Genomic DNA, 23,895 nt, shown 5'->3' with positions numbered 1-23,895 from the left:
ATGAGATAAAGTTAGGAAGAGGCATAAGGTTTTATAAACAAAATATTTGTCAAAAAGGATTTGGTGGATTTTATAATTAATATTATATTATATAGCATGAATCTACTTAGGAAAGTTATTTATATAACGGATTCCATATCTCCAGGAATATCACCTCAAATAAGAAGTAGAAAAGGAAAAAGATCCCTTAAATATTAATTAATTGAACTATTCCTTCTTGAATTTAGTAAATTAAATAATGCATTAAATGAAAAAAAATTAAAATAATATTTAAAGTACCCTTAATCAGTGTTTATATATAGACACCCATTAACCGGATTAATAGATACAATCTTACAGCCTCTTTTGCATAGTATGTTTGATAGGATTTTTCCATCACTGGTCAGCTTGTCCTGCCGTTCCTTGTTGAGATCAAAGAGCAGTGGTAAAATGTTTGTATATGTTCAGGTAAAGAATCTGCAGCTGCAACTTCTCATCTGAAGCTAAATAACCATTATTAACTGAGTGATATTGAGATAAAAAAATAAATAATGAAGCAACTTTGTTTGGATTGAAAACCATTCATATACAAGCAAACACCTTTTAATGGCATCAGTAAACACGTTCAGCTCTTCCAAGGTGCCATAAACATCAGGCTATTGCTATTGTTCCTGTCATGTATTTTTTATGAAAGAAGAGTATTTGGGCTCATAGCAAAGTCCCAGAATCAGAAAGAGAAGCATTCCACCACTGTATCCCTTGCAAAAGGTATAGCTTTTGAGGCAAAATCAACTTCCTTCCACCACCTGCAATAATTCTCGAGATATTAATGAAACTAAAAACATAGACAATATAATTCTCAAATGATTTAATTTAGGGGTTAATTGAATTAGTAATACGTTTCTTCATGGTTCATTTGGATAAAACTTTCTTCACAAAATCAACTCAATTATGATATAAAGACAATCTATCTCCAAAGAGTTTCAAATTGAAATTTCCTTCTATTTTGCATGCATTATGCATTATGCATTATGCATATGCTTCTTTCCAACTACTTGCAGACGTGGAAAAGAATGGATGCGTGCAAGCATAGTCAAGCTTATGGATAATCATATAAAATCTTTGTTTTCCCCATCAAAAAAACATGAAAGAAAAAAAAAAGGTATGTCTTATATCATGCAGTGTCAATGAAAATTAATTTAGACAAAATGTACAGTATTTTATAAAAAAGACTAGTCTATATATGTTAGGTAAATTGTTTTTCTTCGAGTTTGGACACATCAACTTGATTTCGAAAACTTATTTTATTGTATTCTTTTCTTATAATTTGAAATTCAGAAAATAATAAGAATTTCCAAAGCCGAAAATTAATTAGATTAAGGGAAAATTGAGGGAGAAGAATTATCCATCCAAAAAGTATATATAGTGAACAAAAAAGGAAGGAAAAAGAAAGATAAAAAAGCAATAGAAAAGATGTGATATTCCAAGAAAATTTCTTGACTAGCAGGTGTCAGCAGGGCATGGAACAAAAATTGATACATTTTCCACGCAATTCATGCACAACCCAAGCTTCAACTTGAAGGTTACAGTCAATGGATCCAATCCTCCACTCAATTGGTACATGACAATGTCCAATCTAGGTGAGATTCCTATATTATATGTGTTTAATCATTATTTAATCATATAAAGCATGCAATATTTCTTTTCTTACCAAATTTAATGGGAACCCAAGCTTTGACCCTAACCTTTTGTATTTTTCCTTATCCAAAAATTATACAACTACCAAATTATACAAAACGTTTGAATAACTTGTAATTTTATATTACATTTTAAATTTAAAAGTAATTTTATAGATACAAGCAAAATTGAGAATCAGGCGATTAATTACATGTCTTCTCAATAATCCGTAGGTCAAGAGATTAAATCTTTGATCTTGCAAGTTGGATATCATTTTTCTTTTCTACATAATATTTTTTTATAATTTTAACGTAATTTATAATTATAATTGGTTAACTGTAGTGTATTATTCGACAGAGATATGTTCCCGGGAAAAATTTATTATAAGAAATTAATTAGTTATTAAATTAGAAAAAGAACTATATGCTTTAGCTTTATCATTCATACATGTCATCTTCGTACTCATTTCTAGTATTTTTTTCTAGTATTTTAAAGTTGTTGGTGTGTTTTGTCCCCACACTTCCTGCACTCTCTCCTCTTGGTGGGTCCTAAATCTGTGTTATTAATAAACTTTCTCTACAGTAACGTGTTCATGGAAGGCAAGATAGCTTACACAAACAACTTCACACCAGGCCACCTCATAGCCTATCCCTTGAAACATCTTCACCTGCAAGAGAAATTTACCCCAATATATTTCTTGTTCAGAGTGTATTCTTAGACTTTACAACAAAGATAACTAACATTGTTTTTTCTTATATAGTATCCTGCAGGCAACAACCTACCCCTCTCATTAAACACCTTGTCGAAGCCTAGCTATAGCTTCACCTATGTCAATCATTACCCTGCTGGTCTTGTTTTTGATAACCAGGCTCTTTTTTGTCAGCTCAGAATCCGTTAGGAGAGCTGATTTCCCTCATGGTTTCACCTTTGGAACAGCTTCTTCTGCTTACCAGGTGATGTTAATTGGCTAGTTGGATAGACAGATAACCCTGCCTTCGGTTTTGGTTTTGGTTTTTGGAAAAGCATTGCTTAATCTGAATGTTATAATCTGGTATATAGTTTGAAGGAGCTGTCAATGAAGGAAACAAGGGAGATAGCATATGGGATACCTTCACTAGAAAACCAGGTAAGGTAATAATACCATAAATCCCGGAAAGGAAATCATAGTTCCAATATATTCAGCTTTTTCGTTTTATGTGTTCAATCAGGGAAGATTATGGACTTCAGCAATGCAGACACGGCTGTTGATCAGTATCATCGGTTTGAGGTGAATTACATGCATAGATATAGGCAAAGAATATATATGATTATGATGATCAGTTCAAACTCTTTTCTTTCTTCTTCTGTTTCCCTCTGAAGTTGATGATAGGATAGCCTTTTCTGTCATTCTTTGTAAAGAAAGCTGGTGGAAGGAACTTTCTGCCTCACCAACCCAAAGGAAAAAGAAAACACAAAAAATAGTCAAAAGTGTAAAGAAAATTGATATGAAAGCTTAGTGCACCGCCCAATAGCTAAGGAAGGAGAACCCATTTGGATAAGAATCAATAACATAAATTACATAATCATTCATGGTAATTATGGAACTGATATATAATGACAAGAAGACTGGATGATGAAGATGTGCCACCAATTTATTAAATAATAGAATAAAAACACATGAGAAAATTCAAAGAAGACAATATGCATAAAGTCAAAAAAATATTTATATATTTATGTAAGTCAATCCAAAGCTTTAGTTTGTCTTTTACTGACCAAATTTTTCAGAGTGATATAGACTTGATGAAGGATTTGGGAATGGATGCTTACAGATTTTCAATATCTTGGTCAAGAATATTTCCGAGTAAGCTTGAATGCGGTCTGAAGTTTCAGTTTTCTTTTGTTCTTTTATCATCTGATAATATCAGTAATTGCTTTAGAATATTACTGTCAATAGATGGAGCAGGGGAATCTAATGTGGAAGGAATAAACTACTACAACAGACTCATTGATGCTTTGATACAGAAAGGTTGACTGTAAGAACATTGCTGAGAGTTAAAACTTTCATGGAGTAGATAAAATTATTGAAGCTTTAGCTCTTGTTTTCAATCAGGAATCCAGCCTTATGTAACTCTATATCATTGGGATCTTCCACAGATGCTTGAGGATAAATATGAAGGATGGTTGAGTAGACAGATAGTGTAAGTATTACAGAATTGTGCATATGAAAATCTTTGCAGATAGAAAAAAGAACAGATTTTACAAAGAGAATGCAATTAATTACAGAGATGACTTTGAGCATTTCGCCTTTACTTGCTTCCAAGCTTTTGGAGACAGAGTAAAACACTGGATCACCTTCAACGAACCTCACGGTTTCTCAATCCAGGGTTATGACTCAGGCATTCAAGCTCCTGGAAGGTGCTCAATTCTTGGGGGTCTACTTTGTAAGACAGGAAACTCATCCACTGAACCATATATTGTAGCTCACAATATCCTACTGTCTCATGCTGCTGCTTATCACAGTTACCGGAAAAATTTCAAGGTATCCCGAATCAAATGTTTCATCACACATCACTATGATTTTTCAATGAAAATTAGTAAAAAAGTATTGGAGATGGTTTTGATTCCTATATCTTGGCTTTTCAGGAAAGACAGGGAGGACAAATTGGAATGGCACTGGATGCCAAATGGTATGAACCAATCTCTGAAAGCGACGAGGATAAAGATGCAGCAAATAGAGCAATGGATTTTGGGATTGGATGGTAATATCTGATGCTAATTTCTACACTTCACGACATTACGGAATAAATCAAATTCTTGAATCAGATTCCTTAATCTGCTTTTCATTGTATCAGGTTCCTTGATCCACTTTTCTTTGGTGACTATCCTCTTTCAATGAAAAGGCTTGTTGGAGAGAGGTTACCTCAAGTTTTACCAGAGATGTCCAAAATGCTACTAGGGTCTCTGGACTTCATTGGCATAAACCATTATACCACATTATATGCCAGGAATGACAGAACTCGCATCAGGAAACTAATCTTGCAGGATGCTTCATCTGATGCTGCTGTCATTACTACCTGTAAGATGCCAGAACATAATCTTTTATAAATCTTTGCAATGAGAATATGAACTCATAGAAAAGTAATAATTTCATATACATCTTAATGGTAGCTTTTCGAGGTGGAGCTGCAATCGGAGAAAGAGTATGTCCTGACAACTTACTGTGAAACCTAAATTTTTGTTATAGAAATCATATATAAAAGTCAGCTGGTGCTGATGAGTACTTCCTCCTCCAGGCAGCTTCACGCTGGCTACGTGTTGTCCCATGGGGCATCAGGAAGTTGGCTAGATATGTGAAAGATAAATATGGGAATCCACCTGCTATAATAACAGAAAATGGTGAGTACTTTCAACCTCAGAGCTTATCCTCCAAGCTTCTAGGAAATGTTACACAGTTAACACTCCTGCAGGCATGGATGATCTAAATAGCCCATTCATAAACATGAAAAAGGCCTTGCAAGATGACAAGAGGATAAAATTCCACAGGGATTATCTGTCAAACCTATCAGCTGCTATAAGGTAATCAACAATCCTGCTATAGTTTGTAATTCCTGCAGTTCTGAACTGGGGTGCTTCAGAATCAGCTGTTTCAATTTGAAGTCAGCTGTTTCGATTTGAAGCACTATTACATAGTTAGCTGACAGAAGAAGTTGAAAATGAACACAGGGAAGACAACTGTGATGTGCGGGGTTATTTTGTGTGGTCTTTGCTGGATAACTGGGAATGGAACTCTGGCTACACCGTCCGGTTTGGACTCTACTTTGTGGACTACAAAAACAATCTTACAAGGATTCCAAAGGCTTCTGTTGAATGGTTTAAAGGTGTACTCAGACCAAGTCATTTGAGCAATTTGAGGAACCAGATTTAATACTTCTTGTTGAATCTGCAACAATATGTAAATGTCACACCATTGAAATTCGAAAAAGAAAATAGTAACAAATATAAGGAATGAAAAATATACCACGACTGCATGGATCAATCCTGTTTTTCCTCTTTCCCCAATTCATCTCCTCTATTTTCTGGTGCCAGTTCAACTAATCTCATTGCATCAAAAAATGGGACCTCAATTAGGAGGAAATCATTTGCTACATGCCAAAACCAATATTTTCTGCACAAGTTGCTGAAAATGGGTGACAGATGACTAAAGCTAATCATATTCATTTTAATCATAAACCAAAGCCAGAAGTTTCAGCAACTCATGAGACCCAAAAGTCGAATAGCCTGACATTCCAACATAAAAGTTGCAAATTGAAAAGCTAGACCTCCATGAACAAGCAACCAAACAACGAAAACCAACATGTCATTTGGAATGCATTGGCTAGTTACTGCCAAGGAAGTCTAGTTTTGTCAAAGGAATCTGCCTTTCATATCAAATTTGGATGAAAAAACCCAAACCAGTAATTAATGCATATTAGCAGTAACATCTATTACGAACTTGTTTGTTAACTTCCAAGGAAATCTTTACATTTTCTACTGGAAAGGGTTCTCAACAAAGGATACACAAAAGACAGAAGGATACATCAGACTCATTTATCTTGGCAATGCCCTTCAAATGAAATTTTCTAGTCAAAGATTCATGACGAGTTGATGACCTTAACAGCTGCTTCAACCTGCCATATTGGCAAAAAAGAAAAATATTGCATAAAATGTTGGTGCAAATGCGATTTAGATGAAATTTAAAGAATCAGTGAAATTAGCTTCAAAATATATCTTTAAGACTTATGTCGCTCACATCACTTGATATGCTAAGAAGAATAACACGAATAACTTCGAGTATACAATGAAGTCAACATCTAATTTCATCTTGTATTATATAAGAGTAGACCGCTAAATACATTCAAAGATTTACAAAGTTATTCGATCCTAAAAACTACTTTCTGCAATAAGTAAATTACATGGATACAAATCTTTCATCAAAGTACCTTTTTGTCTTAAATTAAAAACATATTTGCATTTTACAAAATACAATATATTGTTTTAATAATTAACTTATGAGAAGACAACCATTTATTCTATAAGATATAATCTTTTACTTACAATATGAAAAAACTACTTTTGATTTTTCTGCTTTTATCTTATTTATTTTTAGCATGTCAAAATGATTGGTAATAAATTCTTTATATAGACTTGTAAGTATTTCTTCTCAAAGATACAAACCTTTTATTGAAGTACTTTTTTGTTTTAAACTAAAAACACGTTTGCATTTTGTAAGAGACAATATATTATTTCAATAATTACCTTATAAAATTATAACTATTTATTCTATAAAATATAATCTTTTAGCTACAATATGAAAAAATAACTTTTTATTTCTAAACTTTTGAGTTGAGTGTTTTTTATTGTATCATAATTTTTGGATTGAATAGTATTTTTTCAACACGTTTCTTTACAAAGAGATAACTATTTACATGAAAAATCATTTACAATTCAACAATCATACTGTGTGACATAATTTTTAAGTTCATGTAATTTTTTATTATGTTTAAATTCACGTAACTTTTCATTATATGACATAGTGATTAAGGTAGTTTTCTATTACACGAGATAATTTTTTATTTTAAAAATATACAATGTAAGATAACTCTTAACTATGTCCGCAAACATAGTCAATAGGACAAAATCTCTCGTCTGCAATGTTAACTAGGAATCAAAGGGTGCATAAACGGTTTCCATTTCCAATCAGAACTCTTCTGAAATCTTGGAGCAATGTTTTATCTTTGCTCAAGCCTAGCTAAGAAAAGATATCATGCTATAATCTATCCACAACAAGAAACCAAGCTGAACGGTGACGTTCTGTGGATACAAAGAGAAAACAAATCTACGAATAAAATCCAACAGCCGACAAAAGCCCACAGATTCTTCTTTCCCAGCGGCTAACACCCTGACTCCACCTCATCAAGTAAAACCCAATAAACCAAACTTCTCTTTGACTCAAAGGGTCATGCACAAAAACACTTAGCCCAATATCCCCTCTCTCTCTCCCCTTTCATTGCAGGCCACAGATAAAACCAACCCCTCCAAAAACGAAACACCCACGTCTGTTTTTCCCTGTTTCTTCAGTTCCCTAAAACACCCAAGCCCCCAAAGAGGAACCATAAAAAAGAACTGGTCTTTCAAATCACATTTGATCCTTTTCTTACAGGAACCTCAAGAAAAGAACAATTTTCTTCTTCTTTTTTCGTTTCATAATTTTGGCTATGAAACGTGGATACCCAGAATCTCCATCTTCCTCTTTTGGTCCACCTCAATCCAGATTCAAACATAACCCTGAAGGTGGGGTTGTTTCTTATGAGGCTCTTGATAGTCTTGTGTGTAATTAGTTAAATTTTAGAACTTTGGGTTTCTTATATTTTATCGAATTATAGTTGCGGTTTGGTTAAAGTTAATAAAATAGTTTCCTTTAGTTTAGTTTAGTTTAATTTATGGGTGTTTGGTTAAAGTGTTGATTTTTGCAATTGGGCTCTAAAGTTCGTATGGTTAAATGTAAGAAAACAAGAAAAAATAACCCAATTTTTTAATTGCTAAGTGAAATATTAAGTAATGAAGAATTTAGTATGAAAAGGTTTGCATTAAAGCAGCTAAACTTGTGTTGTAGCTGAATGAAAGTAAATAGAAAGTTTTCAATCTTTTACAATAGGTTAGTTGCTTCAGATGCAATTTAGTTTTATATTCTTTTTATCAGGTTTTTGATAACGAGTTTATTTTTTGAACTTGGCTTTTAAAGTTCATAAGGTTTAGTTTGAGAGGATAGGAAAAGAATGCAAATTTTGTTTGTTAGCTTTATGGCTAAAACTGAAGGATTCAGTGTAAAACTTTTGCTAAAGAAGCTGAAATTGTGTTGTGGTATTAGGTGATGCTCAATTTTTGGAGGATGAAAGCACAAAAATTTTTGCTCGGAAAGTGGCTGACCATTATAGTGCAAGAACAAATCAAACTTTGGAAGAACGAGAAGCAAGTCCTATCATTCACTTAAAGAAGCTAAATAACTGGGTATGTCATTGAATCTCATGAACTGCTTCGTGAATTGATGATATGCTTTTGAATCTTTTGTCATTCATTTTCTTCTTTCGTTGGACAGATTAAAAGTGTGTTGATTCAGCTTTATGCTCGTCGGGGTGATGCTGTTCTTGATCTTGCATGTGGCAAGGTATTTTAGGACACTTATTTTTATTTAAATTATCTTTTTTCATGCGAATTCAAAGTATTTTAAACCTTCTGTTATTGTTTATTTTATGTGTTTTAGGGTGGCGATCTCATCAAATGGGATAAAGCAAAAATTGGATATTATGTTGGCATTGATATAGCTGACGGCTCGGTGAAGTGCTGAAATACTCTCTTTTTTTTTTTCTATTTTTGTTCACTCTATTTTCCGTATTAGTCGGTCAGTCAAGTTGTGGTCAATCTATCTGGTATCTGGGCCTCCTTGAGTACTTACAATCATACTTATTCTGAAGATTAATTTCTTTAAGCAGTACCATTGGTAAATATGATGCCATGATTGAATTCGTTTCCAAATAGACACATGTGAATTAATCCTTGGGTTTGTTGCACAGTTAGTTCTACGTATGACCTCATGAAATAATTTCAAAATGCAGCTTTCTGAAACGTGAGTCCTGTGCAATAGTCAATGGCAGTTTAGATAGTTTCTAGCTTAAAATCACAAATAAATCATGTGTTTCTAAGGCCAATAACAGCTTGCAGTAAAGTTGTTTTGCTATATGCTTTGCATCCCACCCTCGTCCACACCCAAAAAGGAAATTAGAGAGGAAAGAACAGAAGTGGAAAAAAATCTTCTTTTGATAACTATTTATGTCACAAGTTGCCATATTGATTTTGCGTTCTCCATTTATGCACAGATAGAAGATTGCCGTACGCGATATAATGGTGATGCAGACCATCATCAACGTCGCAAAAAGTTCACTTTTCCTGCCCGTCTCATATGTGGAGATTGTTATGAGGTAATGGCAATATTGATAGTCACTTTTGAAACACATCTTAATTACTGGCTAGCTAAGTTGGTCTCTACTTCTCTGGAATTATTATCACATAAAATGGCATGCTTAGTCGTGGACAATATTGATTAGTGCCATACAGAACAGATATCCATCCCAGTGAAACAAATTTGCCTTTTGGTGAACTGGACCTTGGGACCAACTTATTAAGGATGTACAAGGTTTAGCAGGTGTTAGAGGATATGTTTCAAATTTTTTATATTTTGATGATTTTCAGGTACGCCTGGATAGAGTTTTGGCCGATGATGCTCCTTTTGATATCTGCAGTTGCCAGGTGATTGAGTGCTATTGATGTTTTCTTGAATAGTTGGAAAATCTGCTATTATATGTCTATTCTGCTGCCCCATGATAAAATTACTACAAAGGTTTAGCACAACTTTGGAAATTTTATCTGTTGAAGCTATTTACCAATATGTTGCCAAGTCAATGAGTTGGTTATTATTCACAACTTTTTGCTGGAGTTTTTTAGTATTTTTTGACAATATTCTTAACAAAATGCTGCATATGTATTACAGCTACCCATGCTACAAACTAAGCTGCTTTTTCATGCTAGCTCTATATATAACTGAAACCATAATTGTGGTTGTAAAAGTGCTATCTTGAATTATGCAGTTTGCCATGCATTATTCCTGGTCTACAGAAGCGCGTGCACGTCGGGCACTGGCCAATGTATCAGCCTTACTTCGTCCAGGAGGCACCTTCATTGGGACAATGCCAGATGCCAATGTGATAATCAAAAAACTTAGAGAAGGTTGAAAATTGCAACTTGCTTTTATATTTCTTGTCTTACAAAAAATGTTATAGAGAATGTATAGTTAAGTGAAGCAATAATTGAAATTTAGAGTCAAGAAGCATCCAATCTATAAACATTTAATATAATTAAATGGGAAATTTGATTTCCACAAAAAGCTAAAATAGGTAGGTGCCTCTATCACCTCGCATATCTGTGTATCCAAATTTTAATGATAGATTTGTTAAGTGACCAAAAGCTAGTATTTCAAGTAAATAACATCATGTTATTTTATCGTTTCGTTATACCAATCAGAAAAGCAATGGCATAGTCTTCTTGGTAAAGTTTTAACATATCTCAGCTGTTGTATGTTTAAATCGGTTTTAGGTTATCTAGTCATGATTAACTATTTCTTTCTAGACTATATATTTTTGCAAAGCAAGATTTCTTCTGTTTCTTGTCATTTCTTCCCTGCCATTTTTGAGCATTTGGATTGTTGGGCATGACTGACTACTTTTGTCATTCTTGATTGGAGATGCTATTTTCACTGTGAATATGCAGCTGAAGGATTGGCCTTTGGCAACAGTGTCTACTGGATACGGTTTGACGAAGAATTTTCTGACAAGGTGAATGGGATCCTCCTTTATCTTGCAGCTACATTTTTGGAAAGATATCAATGTTGGCTAAAAATAATATCTAATCCTGACACTTTTATGACATGGTTCAGAAATTTAAATCTTCAAGCCCCTTTGGTATCAAGTACAAGTTTCACTTAGAGGTACTGTTTTTGACAATTCCTATTTTAGATATCAGCCTTTCATTTTAAATCATGAGCAATCTATTGCTTTTAGTACAGTAATTTGAGGGGGAAAAATAGCGTTATGCATTTGGTCCATACTTTTTTGCTGTCCTCCTTAACTATGTTCTTGAACTTCATCATAGAATTCTGCTTATTATGATCCATTGGGATGTTTTGTTGCAGGATGCTGTCGACTGTCCTGAATGGATTGTTCCCTTCCATCTCTTCAAGTCATTAGCAGAAGAGGTATAATTCTGATCATAGCCAACCCCTTTTCAAGGAAATGGAGGTTTCTAACCTTCTTTTAAATATTATTCTAATTATAATTCTTTTTCCTTGCAACAATTTCACACACTTGAATATAAGCTGACACTTGGCATTTTTGAGATTTCTTATGTACTATAAATGTGTTACGTTCATGCTTTCTGGTATCTGTCTTTGCAGTATGATCTAGAACTAGTTTTTGTTAAAAACTCGCATGAATTTGTGCACGAGTACTTGAAAAAACCTGAATATGTAGAGCTTATGCGGAGGCTTGGTGCATTAGGTGATGGTAACCAAGACCAGAGTAAGTCCATTAACCTCCATAGTTCATTAACCCCCATAAAGTTCGTCACTTCCATTGACTCATTTCAGTCATTTATCTTTGCCAGTCATTTTTACTTTTTGACACTGATTAAATTATTGTTTTGTTTTTTTCATTGTGGCACCCAGGCACATTATCTCCAGATGAGTGGGAGGTGGCTTATTTATACCTTGCATTTGTTTTAAAGAAGGTTGGTCTTGGATCCTGTATCATATTAGATTCTGATACCTCCTCTTATTTTCCATTTGCATTATGCATTGTCAAATTAAGGCGTCCTTTTGAATTCCTTTACAATTGGATGATACTAACTCATCGGAAAATCTTCTTTCCAGCGTGGCCAGCCAGACCGGACACAAGCAAATAGTAGAAGAGATAAAGGACAGATGCAAATAGCAAAAGAGGATATCCTGTATATTAATAGTGGGGTATAACAGGACAAACCCAATAAAAATCCCAAAGATTTATATTTATAGTTGGAAAGGGACAATAACTGGGGCGGCTAGGGCATGGAGCAATACCTTGGTGAAGTTGGTCTTGCTCTTTTCACAAAGCCTTACAAAATTTTTCAAAGGCTATTCAGTTTTGTAGGTTTACAGGATTCTTGTTGTGACATTGCTTCCGCATGAAACTTCTAAGAAATTGCCAATCTATAATACTCAAGATTGTAATTTTGGGACCAAGGAAAATACTAGTAAAGAAAAAAGTAGACTGACAGAAAATCTCTCTGCTTTGCTTTAAGTTCTATGAAAATGACAATAATATTAGAAAACTTCCTTGTCAAGTTGGTAGAAATTTAGCCTTTTCACTGTCAGATGTGCGTGCGGTGTCATCCATGTAATGCAAGTTCTAAGATGTCATTGTTAAGTTGGTAGAATTTATACGAAAAGGGCTGTGAATCTCAAGCTGCTGTATACTTTGGATATCTAACCTTTCACATCATCTTCGATTTGAGATTGTTTATGCTTCCCAGTTCTCATGGTCTCAAAAAGCCATACACTCTCTATCAGAATTCAGTTGCCTAAGTACCAAAACTGCTCAGCAAAAAATGGGATGGTTTCACCTAAACAGATAGGTAAAAATGCATGGAAACCACCAAAGGGGAAGTGTAGCATTATGCCAGAGATGATGAGATAGCAAATATAAAAGTAGAAATGAGAACTCATTCCAAGGCTTAATACCAAGTAAAGCTGTACAAGACATCCAACCCTTGACCACCTATTGATAAATGTACTTAACTAGATAAGCTAGTATTTTTCATCACCATTATCATCCATAAAGCATCCAAATGAAAATGGAGAATTTTGGGATTGTAAGATCGGCAAATTCACATAAGAGTGCTATCAAGCTTCACTCTAGGCTCGTTTCACAAGCACAACCATAATAACCATCACTGCCAATCCCATCAAGCTAGCTCCAATTGTCTTATCAAAACTACTGAAGGTTGATCCAGCATTTCCTTCGGCATTTTCAGCAGAAGGCAAAGTAAAGAGGCTCTGAAGGAAATCAGTCGCTTTATTCACCAACTCAATCACAGTAGTCTTGACTTTCAGTAGAAAATTTGAAAATTGATTTCCACTGTCTTTGGGATGACTTGCATCAACATATTCTTCTAACTTCACCGAAGATTCAGAGCTTCGAGGAGATCCATGATCTTCAAGTTCATCATCTGCAACACATTCATTTTTAAATTCAAAAAAGGAGTACAAGATGCTTCAAATATTGAAAGTAACAGAAAAACAATGTGCAACAATTCTCACTGGTCTTCTGGGACTGGACAAATTCCATGTAAGCCGAATTGTTCAATACAGCATTCCATACATTCTGATCGGCAGCAAGTGAAGTAACAACAGACTGAGTGCAAAACCAAAACCATCAACCAAGTAAGCTTATATGTTATAACCTATAGGTAAAGGGAATAAATCTAAAATTGAAGGATTAGGAAATCAACAACCAAATAAGCATCCTAGTACTTTTGCAAAGTATGGAAGCTACATCGGGGAGGAAGTGACCCTAATAACAATTATTATCATAATTCTGTATGGAAGATCACTACAAATGCAAAAGTCACCACAATATGTAGAAAGCCAACTGGAGGGCAAGAAATGATTGCAAAGACACATCTAACATTTCCCAAGGCACAAGAATCCAGGAAGGAAACTCGTCTACTGGTCTCCACACCACAAAGCAATTATAAGTACTTGAAAACATGAACAAAAAAAAAAAAAAAACAAAGGTTAACCACAACCTGAACTTGAGGACTCTCATTAAATAATTTGAATGCCTGAATAGCAGGTTTTGGCACTGAAGTGGCTTTGACATTACAAGCAACACAATCTTTAGTCTCCTCAGGGTATGAAAGCAACGTCAGGGGACACGCCTGAGCAGTGTCAGCAGAATTTGGAGATGACAGATAAACCCTTAAAAAAATCAATAACCAACAAATTAGCCAACACATCCAGAAAAAATAACAATATGGTTTCCACATATTCCAATAACATCAGTGATCCATCCCACCCTCAAAAGTAAATATATCATTAAGCAACTTACACCTTCAATATCAAGAACAGTCCACAACTTCAAAAATTCTAACTTTTTAGTTTATTGTTCTTGAAATCAGTCTTTATGAGTAACATTACACTCATATAAGTAACATAATAGAACACCTAAACAAACATATTAAAAAAATCAATAAATTCAACATCTTTATCCAAGAAAAGCAATAATAACCAAAATTTTAGCTTAATTCATATTTTTCTTAAAAATTCCTAAGCATTAAACTAACATTTAAGAAAAAAATGAATTTTTTTTTTAAAAAAAGAAACCAACTTTTTTATAATACACCATAAACACTACTAACAATCATCAAAAGGGCTTTCAAGACCTTTATCAAAGAATCAAATTTGCACTAAATAGAATCAAAGTTGCGTATAAAAAAAAAAAAGAATCAAAGTATCTTAAAATGATATTTAAAATTTCACAAAAAGCAATATCCTTACTTATCCAACGCATCTTTCAAATCAGCAGTGGCTTCTTTAGCCTCCTCATGGCTCGGAACGCCACCAAACAACACCCGAGCCATCGGCTCCCCACCGCCGGAGGCGGTGGACCCTACCATAGCCACCTCCTCTTCAACACCACCAGCAAATTCCCAGTCATCAAATGTCTCCCAACCCACCTTCTGATTGACCGACGCAGCCGCGTCAGCAACGGAGGAAACCCCGCCGCTCGAAACAGCCATCGCAGAAGAAACCGGACGAGAGGCGACTCGCATGACGGAGTGCTCGGTTGACGACGGTGACACCTGAAAACCGGCACGTAAACCGGTGTTGACAACTCCCAGCCCGGCGACCTTCGCCGCCGCTCTGATGACTCCTCCACCCATATTGCCAAAAACAGAGTTCGAAGAAATTAAGGTTTGTTCTTCTTTTCTGTGGAACTAGCGAATTTTGAGGAAGTGAAGAAATGGATATGGCTCTTTATAGAGCAAAATTAAATTAAAAAATAAAATCTATGGCTTTTATTTTTTATTATTATTTATTCCTTTTAGTTGACAAGGAAATGATTTTCCCAAGGTGATGACGTCGACGTCACAACAATGCCTCGTTTGGAGAGGAACCAAGCTTCCATACGGCGTCGTTTCAATTCCTAATACTAGTAGTATTTGGCTATTTTCCTATGAAATAATCTTATGTAGACTCTAAAAAAAAAAGAAATTTCATTTTTTAAATAATATAAAAAATAATCAGTCATTTAATGGAATATATTATTCAATTATTTAATTTAAAATTTTGTATGAACAAATTTATCTTTTTTTTTGGATTATGCTTATCCAAAAAATCTAGTTTGACTTTTTCTTTGTTTATCTAAAAAGTATCCAGATCCGACGGTCCTAAATTAGCCTCTGTTTTTTGTTTTCAATGTTAAGGCCCGCAGCCTATCAAGGTTATGGTTAATGTAGAAAGCCCTTTTAACCTAAACCCAACCCACCATGAAACTTTGGGCTTTAATATTAGCCCAATAATGCAATTCAGCTTCGGTCCAAATTTATATTTGCCTAACACTATAGTTAAACCCTTTTTTCTCACCAATTTAAAACCATTTTTTTTATTCTTTTCCTTTTTTTCCATTAATTCAATGTAGTTTCAATCAAAGAAATTTCAATGATAAATTCATTGTAATATAAGACGAAATATGATAAAATTCAAACATATAATTTCTACTTAAACCCCCCGTTCGACACTAACTTAATCCGAGCCTGATACTATCACACTTCATACTTTGTCCATCTCATTGTGTTCATTCTTTATCGAGCTTTTTAATCAAAATGAATTCAATTTTAAAAATATAAAAAAATTGAATTCATTTAATCAAAAAGGTCAAATATAGACAAATAAAATGAGACAAAGGAAGTATTAAATTTCGGAACTAACTCGAAAAGTTTCTAGTTTTAAACCTACGACTGCTAAGCTTAGTGTTTTTTTTCCAACTATAATGTACACATCAACAGGGATACATACATATAGTTCACAAAATTGAGAAAAAAGGAAGATTATTAGGTTATATATCAGCATCCAATGTACTAAGAAACTATCACATGGGGGGGGGGGGTCATAATTATATTTTTCATTATATAAAAAAAAATTATCAACCCATTTTCAGTAACATAATTAATCTCATAGATTGTACTATCACAATGTCTTGGATGGTTTCAATCTCACCACAAACCAAAATCCCCCGAGACAATGACCCTTAAAGAATCCTTTGATCTTTCTTCTCTTTAATGTATAACTAACTAGCCCTTTGAGCTTGACCTCATTTATTATAATAAATAAAAAAAGCATAAACTGACATTAGAACCATGACCTTTTCACAAGGTGATGAACATGAAAGGACAAGGGAACCCACCAAAAGGAGGGCCAAGGGCAGATTCCCCATATTGAAAAGAAAAGAGATAAATGGGAATTTCAAATGGGAAGGTCCTATAATAATTGATGGTTTTCCTAACTTTAGTAACATTGGCAGCTTTGATTTAATTAAGTGGATTTATACAAAATGTCTTTAGTGAAACCCATACTCTAAAGCTTAGTTGGATGTGGACTTAGCTTTGGTTTGAATGGATTATTCTTCCTTAAATTTTTATTTTAGTAGCTAGTGGTGCACCATTTTTATGACAAGGTATCTTAAGTTTTGTTTGTTAGGTAAGATTGATCTTTTTTTATATCGCGGAAAATAAAATATTACAATCTAATCATTCAAGGAAAATAAACTCTCATCGTATCATTCATCAACAAGGCCCAAGCTCCAATCGGTGAACTATCAAAACATTTGTTAGTCATAAAATCAGCCAAAACATTTTTCTCTTTGAAAATTGGACGGCTACGGACTTCTCATTGATGATAAAAAAGAATTTGATTAACTAGAATTAAGTCAGAATTGGAACATAGATGAATAAGTGAGGAAGATAGAATGACTCTAGATGTTAGAATAAATAAGAATATTAATTTAAATCATGAATGTTACAAAAAGGATTTCACAAATAATATATGGAGCTTATAAGGATCAAATTACACTAAATAGCACAATAATTAGATTAAATTAGATAAATTTTTTTATAAAGATTAAATTGAATAAAACGATATAATATAGAGATTTTTGGGGTATTTTTATCAATAGAATACCCTATTATCTAATTTGCTACTTTGTCTCTTGAATTCAATGCTATATCATATCCCAAAAGAGGGTAGAAGGGAATATACCAAGAGGAGTGCAAAGACTTTGTGATAATGCCAAGCCAAAATAAAAGCCAAAGGCAATGAAAACAAAAGGGGCCAAAAAAAATGCTTCATGTGCCCTCCAACTAGGTGCTTGTGGGTCCATATAACAATACAAACATATATTAACACACTGACCCCACTTTTCCCGCGTAAAATAAAGTTAAGATCATGTTGTAAAAAAAATAAAAAAGAAAAAAACCTTCATGATCATATATAATTATTATATTTACATGCACTATAGTATTAATTAAGAAAGGAGAGATTGAAAGAAAGTTATGATCATAATTTAAAGAAACTTTATAGTAAAATCCATGAATGAAAAAAAATGTTTTTGTTTTGATATATCAACATAAATTTTATAATAAAACGGGACTTTCCGGTGTATAAAATAATAGTTCGAAGAGAAAAATCTCTCATCGTTCTAAGAAATTATTATAAAAATTTTTATAATATTTTAGTGGATTAAATGTTTATTATTTAAAAAAAAAGGGTTTTGTAACTGACATTTAGATAAATATATAGCCTTAGATTTAAATGTTCAAAAAATTGTTAAAGATTATCTATTTTACCTTTTATTTTCAAAATTTTTGTATAGATAAGAAAATTGAAAAAATTCAAAAGCCATGTGTGAAATTTATTAACAAAAAAAATTTTTAAATTAAAAAAAAAGAAAAATCAAAAGTAGATAATAATTATTGTTGTGGGGAGATAAATAAGAATTTATCCATTGCTTTGGTGCTAATCTAATCTCTTTTTTTTAAAAAAAATCTTTAAAATGGATTAAAACAAAAGGGAAAAAAAAGGGTTTAAAAAGATTAGACCTTCTAAATTGATTAGGACATTAGATTCCCATAAATCCACTTTTTTACAACTCCTAAACAAGACCTAAATTACTTATATTTAACTATAATTAGAAGACAAAAAACCCTAATTAATTATTACATATTAAACAAAAAAAAAGAAAATAAAGTTGAAACAGCTTGGGGCATCTATTCTCTATCTCACAGCCTCAAACCCTTTCTCCTTCCTCACATGATTCTTCAACATTCCTGCAAAAACAAAAAACCCCAAAATTACAAATAATAATACGAAATAATACAAATTAAATTAAGGTATTTATTTATTTTAGTCACCAAGGCCCTGCTAAGGAGTAAATTGGGTTCTGTGCTGATCGTACTTGTACCTTGTACTATACTGAAATGCTATTTTCTTATGTAATTGAAAGAATAGACAAAGAAAACAAAAGTTATAATACAAACAACAAAGGAAAAGAGGAAAAGGAAACTGACTACATAATCAATTATTAAGGGGAAACAACACCACTGAAATGTAACTGGATTGATCAGACGCATAGTTCTGGCATTAAAATCCAAAGCTGTTTTTGTTCCCAAAGTAATAACAGAAACCCCACCCTTCACTAACCATAGATATGAAATCTACATCAACCTTAAACACCCAACAAAATATCTTCCAAGTATCATGATTAAGTGACAGATACTCTGATCTATGCAAGGAATGTTTCAGTTTTCAAATCATGTTTATGAAATGATAAAAAGGGTTATCTCCCAATGTGTTGCTTGACTGATAAATGACCAAAAAATAGGGAAAAAATGGTGAAGATGTAGATACCTTGAGGCTTACAGTCAGGAGGTTCTTCAAAGAGGGATAAGGAGAGCTGCTTGTGAGCAACTCCAATGTCAAACAAGATAAGACCAGATTTGGGGTCATCGACAATGATGTCTTTAACAGGTAACCAGAGGAAGAGTTCTTCCTGTGTCAACCCAACGACTCCAATGAGGCTGCCATAGGTGAGGTTAGCCCTCACCACACTGTCAAAGAACACCCTGTTCTCATACTTGGTCAAGCATGGTCCATCCAAGAACACTTCCAGGGTTCCATTCTCTGAAAGAGTGTAGGATTTCACTTCCTTTGGTAGGAGCCCTGCTGGTAACCCTCTTGAAACAAGGAGATCATGGATTGAAGAAGAAGAGAGGGTCAGAGAGCAGAAGAAAATGAAAAACCACAGCAGCCTTGTTAAATAGACTCTGCTCTGATTGCTGCTAAAGAATGCCATGGATGATAATTGATATGCATAGAAAGATGGAAAAGAGAAAGGGGGAGAAAAAAATTAGAAAATAGAAAGGAAAGGTTTAAGAGAGGAATGGTGTAAGGGAGCTGGAAGGGGAGAGAGAGAGAGAGAGAGAGTGAGTGAGGAATGGGAAAAAAGTGGAAAGACTGTTTTAAAAAGGGTTAGAAGAAAAATATGAGATGACTCCTTTGTCCTCGGTTGGTGACTGGGGCCAACTCAAGTAGGAGGGGGTGGTTTGATTAGGGTTTAATTAATTGTCTTTGTAATTTATCAACTAATGAACATTAATTGGCTCTTAGGTTTGATTGATATAAATATATATATTTTTTAATTATTGTGACAGATTTTTAATATAATTTGTTGCCTACTACTTGCCATTGCTTTTGCTTCGTCTTGTGTTAATATCTGTTGTAAGCTTTGAAACATAGTGGTCCATTGGATAGGGAGGGTATAAAGTATGATGCACTCTTGCATTATTTGCATTATGTCTCTTTGTTTTTATGTGCATAATTATTGAGTGTTGCTGCTTAGAAATTGGTATGTTGTCATGTGGAAGTTGGAATTCAATTGCAGCATCTTAAATCATTCATGAAAATTGATCAAATTTGATAGGTTTATACAAGTTTTTTTATTATTTTTTTATAAAATTGTATATTATACGAAAAAATTACATTCAAAAAAGATATTAATAATTAAACCAATCAATATAAATCCATGAAATTTTGATATTGTTTTTACTTTTCTTTTACTTTAAATCATATACGATTTATCGATATTTGAGCTTAATGAATGTATTCAACATTTACTATTAATGTAAACTTGTTACATGATCAATTAAGATGTTATCAAATTATCTAATTATCTTTTCTTTTGCGTTTGATATATGAGATAAAATATTCAATTATATACAATTTTTCATTTGTCAAATTGACAACATTCTTAATCTATTTAATAATGAACTATAAGATAATTTTTCACTCAAAATTTTCCGTAATTATTAGATTTTAGAATAATTTTACAAATGACATGCAATTTTTACAATCTTGGGAATTGCTTTTCTTTTCTCACAAGCAAAACTTAAATAATTCACACACAAAAATGGGTCCCCTTTGCCAAATTGTTGCATGGACTCAAGCTCAATCAAGCTCAATCTTTCTCATTTCAGATCTCATCATACAAGGATGCTGCTCCAAAAGGCAAGCAAAAATATCTAAAAACCCTAACCCTAATTATTAGTGGTCAGACATAACCCTAGGGTTAATTAGCCATGGAAGGGCAATTTGGTAAACTCATGACTCAATCTTCAAGCTTGGATTACAGAAGGACATGAAGCATGTAACGGTTGCATATTTGCAGTCAAAAAGACAGAAACTCTCAAAGTCACCCATATTGTCAGATTAATAACTGAAGGGCAAAATAGTCATTTCACCCTTCCACAGTTCAGATCCCATGCTAGGATTGGAATTACCTTCAGAAGAAAATATAAGGGAAAAAAATATTTCTGACAAAAAGGGACAAACAGATTCTTAATTCACCTTTTTGCCACTCTGGGAAAGGAAAAGGGTGAGAGAGTCATTGAAGGGACAGTAACCTCAAACTGTTAAGAGGACAAAGTCCTTTGTTTTTTCCTTTTTTTGTTTTCTTGAGGGGTAATGATTGCGTTACGGACGGGGGAACCCTAGGGTAGGTGACCCAGCCAAATGATTTGACACACGTGGACCAAGGGTGACCGGCAACTTGGCACTCCCGTTGGTCAGATGGTCACGAGCGTTTGGATTGTGCTGGGGGCGTGATGGGTCAAGGTAAAAAGCAGGTTGCCGGTGCGGAAACTGGCCCACGTGTGGGTCATGCAGGTCCCCACGCGTGACATTTCCGTGGCCTCTTTCTGTAATGGAATCTAATGTCCCAACAGCATCACTATTATTATTAAATTATAAAATAAATAATTTAAATTCTTTCTTTACCTCTTAAATTATTATTTTGGTAATTTTTTAAGAAAATAATGTTTTTTTAAGACACAAATTTTTCCAAAAAAAAAAAATCATTTACTTCTGGTGTCATTATTTCTATCTATATTAATTTAAAATGAACTTTTTCGGGTTATTTAATGAAGTATTTGCTATATTTACTATATATTTTTGGGTTTTTTTATTTTTTTAAAAAAGTAGGTTTTTTTTTGTTTTTTATATTATTTTTGGTATGATAGTATATACACTAGACAAAAATTTTCACAATGCTAGATTTTGATTCTCTTTGTGTTTCCTTTTGTTTTGGGGAAGAAGACAGAATTTTGCCTTTAATTTTACAAAAAGAAAATAGATTCTTGTTCTCTGGTATTGGTTCCTCAACAAGTAATAAGGATTCTTGAAGTCATAGACATCTTTTAAAACCAATTTTTCAATGATACAAGACATAAAGCAGATGAGGTTAACATTACTTAATACTTATCTTTACCTTTTATTCCTTTTTTTATGATTTTAAAACATATTAATTCAGCATTATACTATCGTAAATAAATAATTATTTAATATACTATCAACATATAATATTTATATTTAAAAATAAAATTCAAGTTACGAAGGGAAAGTGGGATCTTGGGCCATTAAAGAATTAAATTGAGATAAACAAAATAATAAGAAATGGTGAGAGTCTCGAAGGAAGAAAAAGAGAGCTTAAAACAAGGGCATTCCTCAAGAAACGAGAAGGTTATAAATCACTGCTAATCATTATTATGTCTACATTATGTTTACTAATGATTAAGATTTGATGTTGTGTTATTTTCTTCATTAAAAACATGCAAATCTCCATACCCAGCATGCTCTGTTATAATAATAATAATAAGTATATTAACCCTTTTTTGTTCATCTTTACTATATATTATAATTAAAATGTCACTATCTTATAATCTTTCTTCACATTTCTTTGTTTTCCATATTTATAGAATTAATATCATGATTAAAGCAAATTTATAATATTACGTATTACATAGGTGAATGATATATATATATATACATATAATTAATTTTATTCATAATTTAATTATATTTAAATAATACATACAATTATTTTAACATATGGAACAAAATTTAATTATGTGAATTAGCTTATTAAAGTTTATTCTATAAGTAAAGTGTAAGCTAGTTATGTAAGATGCATGAATAATTGAATATATATATATATATATAGATAGATAGATAGCTAACTAAACTAGCTCACATGTTGAAGAAAAAGGAAAAGTGCTTTTGTCTAATATATTCTCTTTGTTTTCAAGAATGATTTGTTATATCTTGTTCTTGGTATAAGGTCCATCAACTTTCACAAAAAGTCAAAAGAAATTGAGAAAGATAATCTCTCAAATACACCAAAGAAAGCTTGTTTTCATTTTTCTTTTTATATATACATATATATATATTGGGTTTTTTTTTTGTCTTTTTCTTAATGAGATCTTTTTGTTTGTTTATAAGCTAATAAACCCAATTTCATTTATATTTTCTAGTTGATCAAAGGTTGCTTTGTTATTGCTTTTAAGCATATCCCATATATAAGGGAATGATGGTTATATTGATATGAAATTTTGAGACTTAAGGCGATAGAAATGGTGATTCACTTGTTTCAAAAGGCAAAGTACATAACCCAATTTCATTTGAAGCTATTGCTCTTTATTTAATTTTCATGTTCTCATTTTGGTTGACTTTTGTCTACACTAACTACGTGAAATGATCAGTTGGCTGAATCATGGGCAAGGGGGAATAATGGGGAAGACTGAAAAATGGGGATTCACCCCATTCTCCAAGCACAAAAAATGGTGTCAAAAAAAGCACATGCTTTCACCTTATGGCAGTCAAATTCAATCATGGTTGAATTGCATTCACCTTTTTCTTCTTTGACATGAATTCATGATCAAGCTTTAACAAAGTTTGCAGTTGTGAATTAGCTAGAAAGGTGAAAGAAAAGAATGGTACATGGGAGGCAATCAGAACTTGTGAATAATGGCGTCAATTGTGGTGGTCAATTCTTCTTGGAAGAAAAAAAATCATGTTCATCAATCCTTTTCAATAGATACCCATATCAAATTTAAATTAAAAAAAAAAGAAGCATAAAATTAGATTTTCAGTTCATGTTCCAATAACAAAAGAAAAAAAAAAGTGGTGTGTTCACTTAAAATACAATCAATGGCAGATGGAAAATGTTGTAAAGGCACTGGGGAACTCTT

At 33.0% G+C, this 23,895-nt stretch overlaps 4 protein-coding genes across 8 annotated transcripts; 2 read left to right on the top strand and 2 right to left on the bottom strand.

The window, feature by feature from the left end:
* Positions 1-2,270: 2,270 nt before the first annotated feature.
* Positions 2,271-5,671, top strand: BGLU41 (beta glucosidase 41). 5 transcript variants are annotated; one of them, XM_018124054.2, is made up of 13 exons: positions 2,271-2,609; positions 2,716-2,782; positions 2,865-2,923; positions 3,421-3,496; positions 3,590-3,661; positions 3,746-3,833; positions 3,919-4,174; positions 4,279-4,394; positions 4,488-4,711; positions 4,804-4,835; positions 4,929-5,031; positions 5,103-5,211; positions 5,359-5,671. In XM_018124054.2, exons 1-13 carry the CDS (start codon positions 2,484-2,486, stop codon positions 5,558-5,560), a joined length of 1,530 nt encoding a protein of 509 aa, XP_017979543.2. In that variant the 5' UTR covers positions 2,271-2,483; the 3' UTR covers positions 5,561-5,671. The 5 variants fall into 5 exon arrangements, with proteins under 5 accessions (XP_017979543.2, XP_088664131.1, XP_088664132.1 ...); XM_088808005.1 differs by lacking the exon at positions 5,359-5,671 and having other exon boundaries at positions 5,103-5,215; XM_088808006.1 differs by lacking the exon at positions 2,271-2,609 and having other exon boundaries at positions 2,717-2,782; positions 3,431-3,496.
* A 1,966-nt stretch (positions 5,672-7,637) lies between these two features.
* On the top strand, positions 7,638-12,505 carry LOC18593728 (mRNA capping enzyme family protein). The gene is made up of 13 exons (XM_007021086.3): positions 7,638-7,965; positions 8,543-8,682; positions 8,771-8,839; positions 8,936-9,007; positions 9,549-9,650; positions 9,922-9,978; positions 10,317-10,455; positions 10,996-11,060; positions 11,162-11,212; positions 11,417-11,479; positions 11,678-11,801; positions 11,948-12,009; positions 12,152-12,505. Exons 1-13 carry the CDS (start codon positions 7,890-7,892, stop codon positions 12,248-12,250), a joined length of 1,119 nt encoding a protein of 372 aa, XP_007021148.1. The 5' UTR covers positions 7,638-7,889; the 3' UTR covers positions 12,251-12,505.
* Positions 12,506-12,959: 454 nt separating this feature from the next.
* LOC18593727 (Uncharacterized conserved protein (UCP012943)) lies at positions 12,960-15,300 on the bottom strand. Its single transcript, XM_018125087.2, has 4 exons — positions 14,816-15,300; positions 14,065-14,236; positions 13,577-13,670; positions 12,960-13,485 (listed from the first exon to the last, which is right to left on the bottom strand). Exons 1-4 carry the CDS (start codon positions 15,199-15,201, stop codon positions 13,172-13,174), a joined length of 966 nt encoding a protein of 321 aa, XP_017980576.1. The 5' UTR covers positions 15,202-15,300; the 3' UTR covers positions 12,960-13,171.
* Positions 15,301-18,408: 3,108 nt separating this feature from the next.
* On the bottom strand, positions 18,409-19,812 carry LOC18593726 (serine protease, putative (Protein of unknown function, DUF538)). The gene is made up of 2 exons (XM_007021083.3): positions 19,223-19,812; positions 18,409-18,642 (listed from the first exon to the last, which is right to left on the bottom strand). The coding sequence occupies exons 1-2, from the start codon at positions 19,665-19,667 to the stop codon at positions 18,590-18,592; spliced, it is 498 nt and encodes a 165-aa protein (XP_007021145.3). The 5' UTR covers positions 19,668-19,812; the 3' UTR covers positions 18,409-18,589.
* Positions 19,813-23,895: the final 4,083 nt, after the last annotated feature.

The sequence above is a fragment of the Theobroma cacao genome, chromosome 7 (assembly GCF_053813885.1).
Source record: "Theobroma cacao isolate CCN51 chromosome 7, ASM5381388v1, whole genome shotgun sequence".
Taxonomy (NCBI): Eukaryota; Viridiplantae; Streptophyta; class Magnoliopsida; order Malvales; family Malvaceae; genus Theobroma; species Theobroma cacao.
The sequence above is the reverse complement of the archived record's forward strand: the minus strand, read 5'-3'. Positions and strand labels throughout refer to the sequence as shown.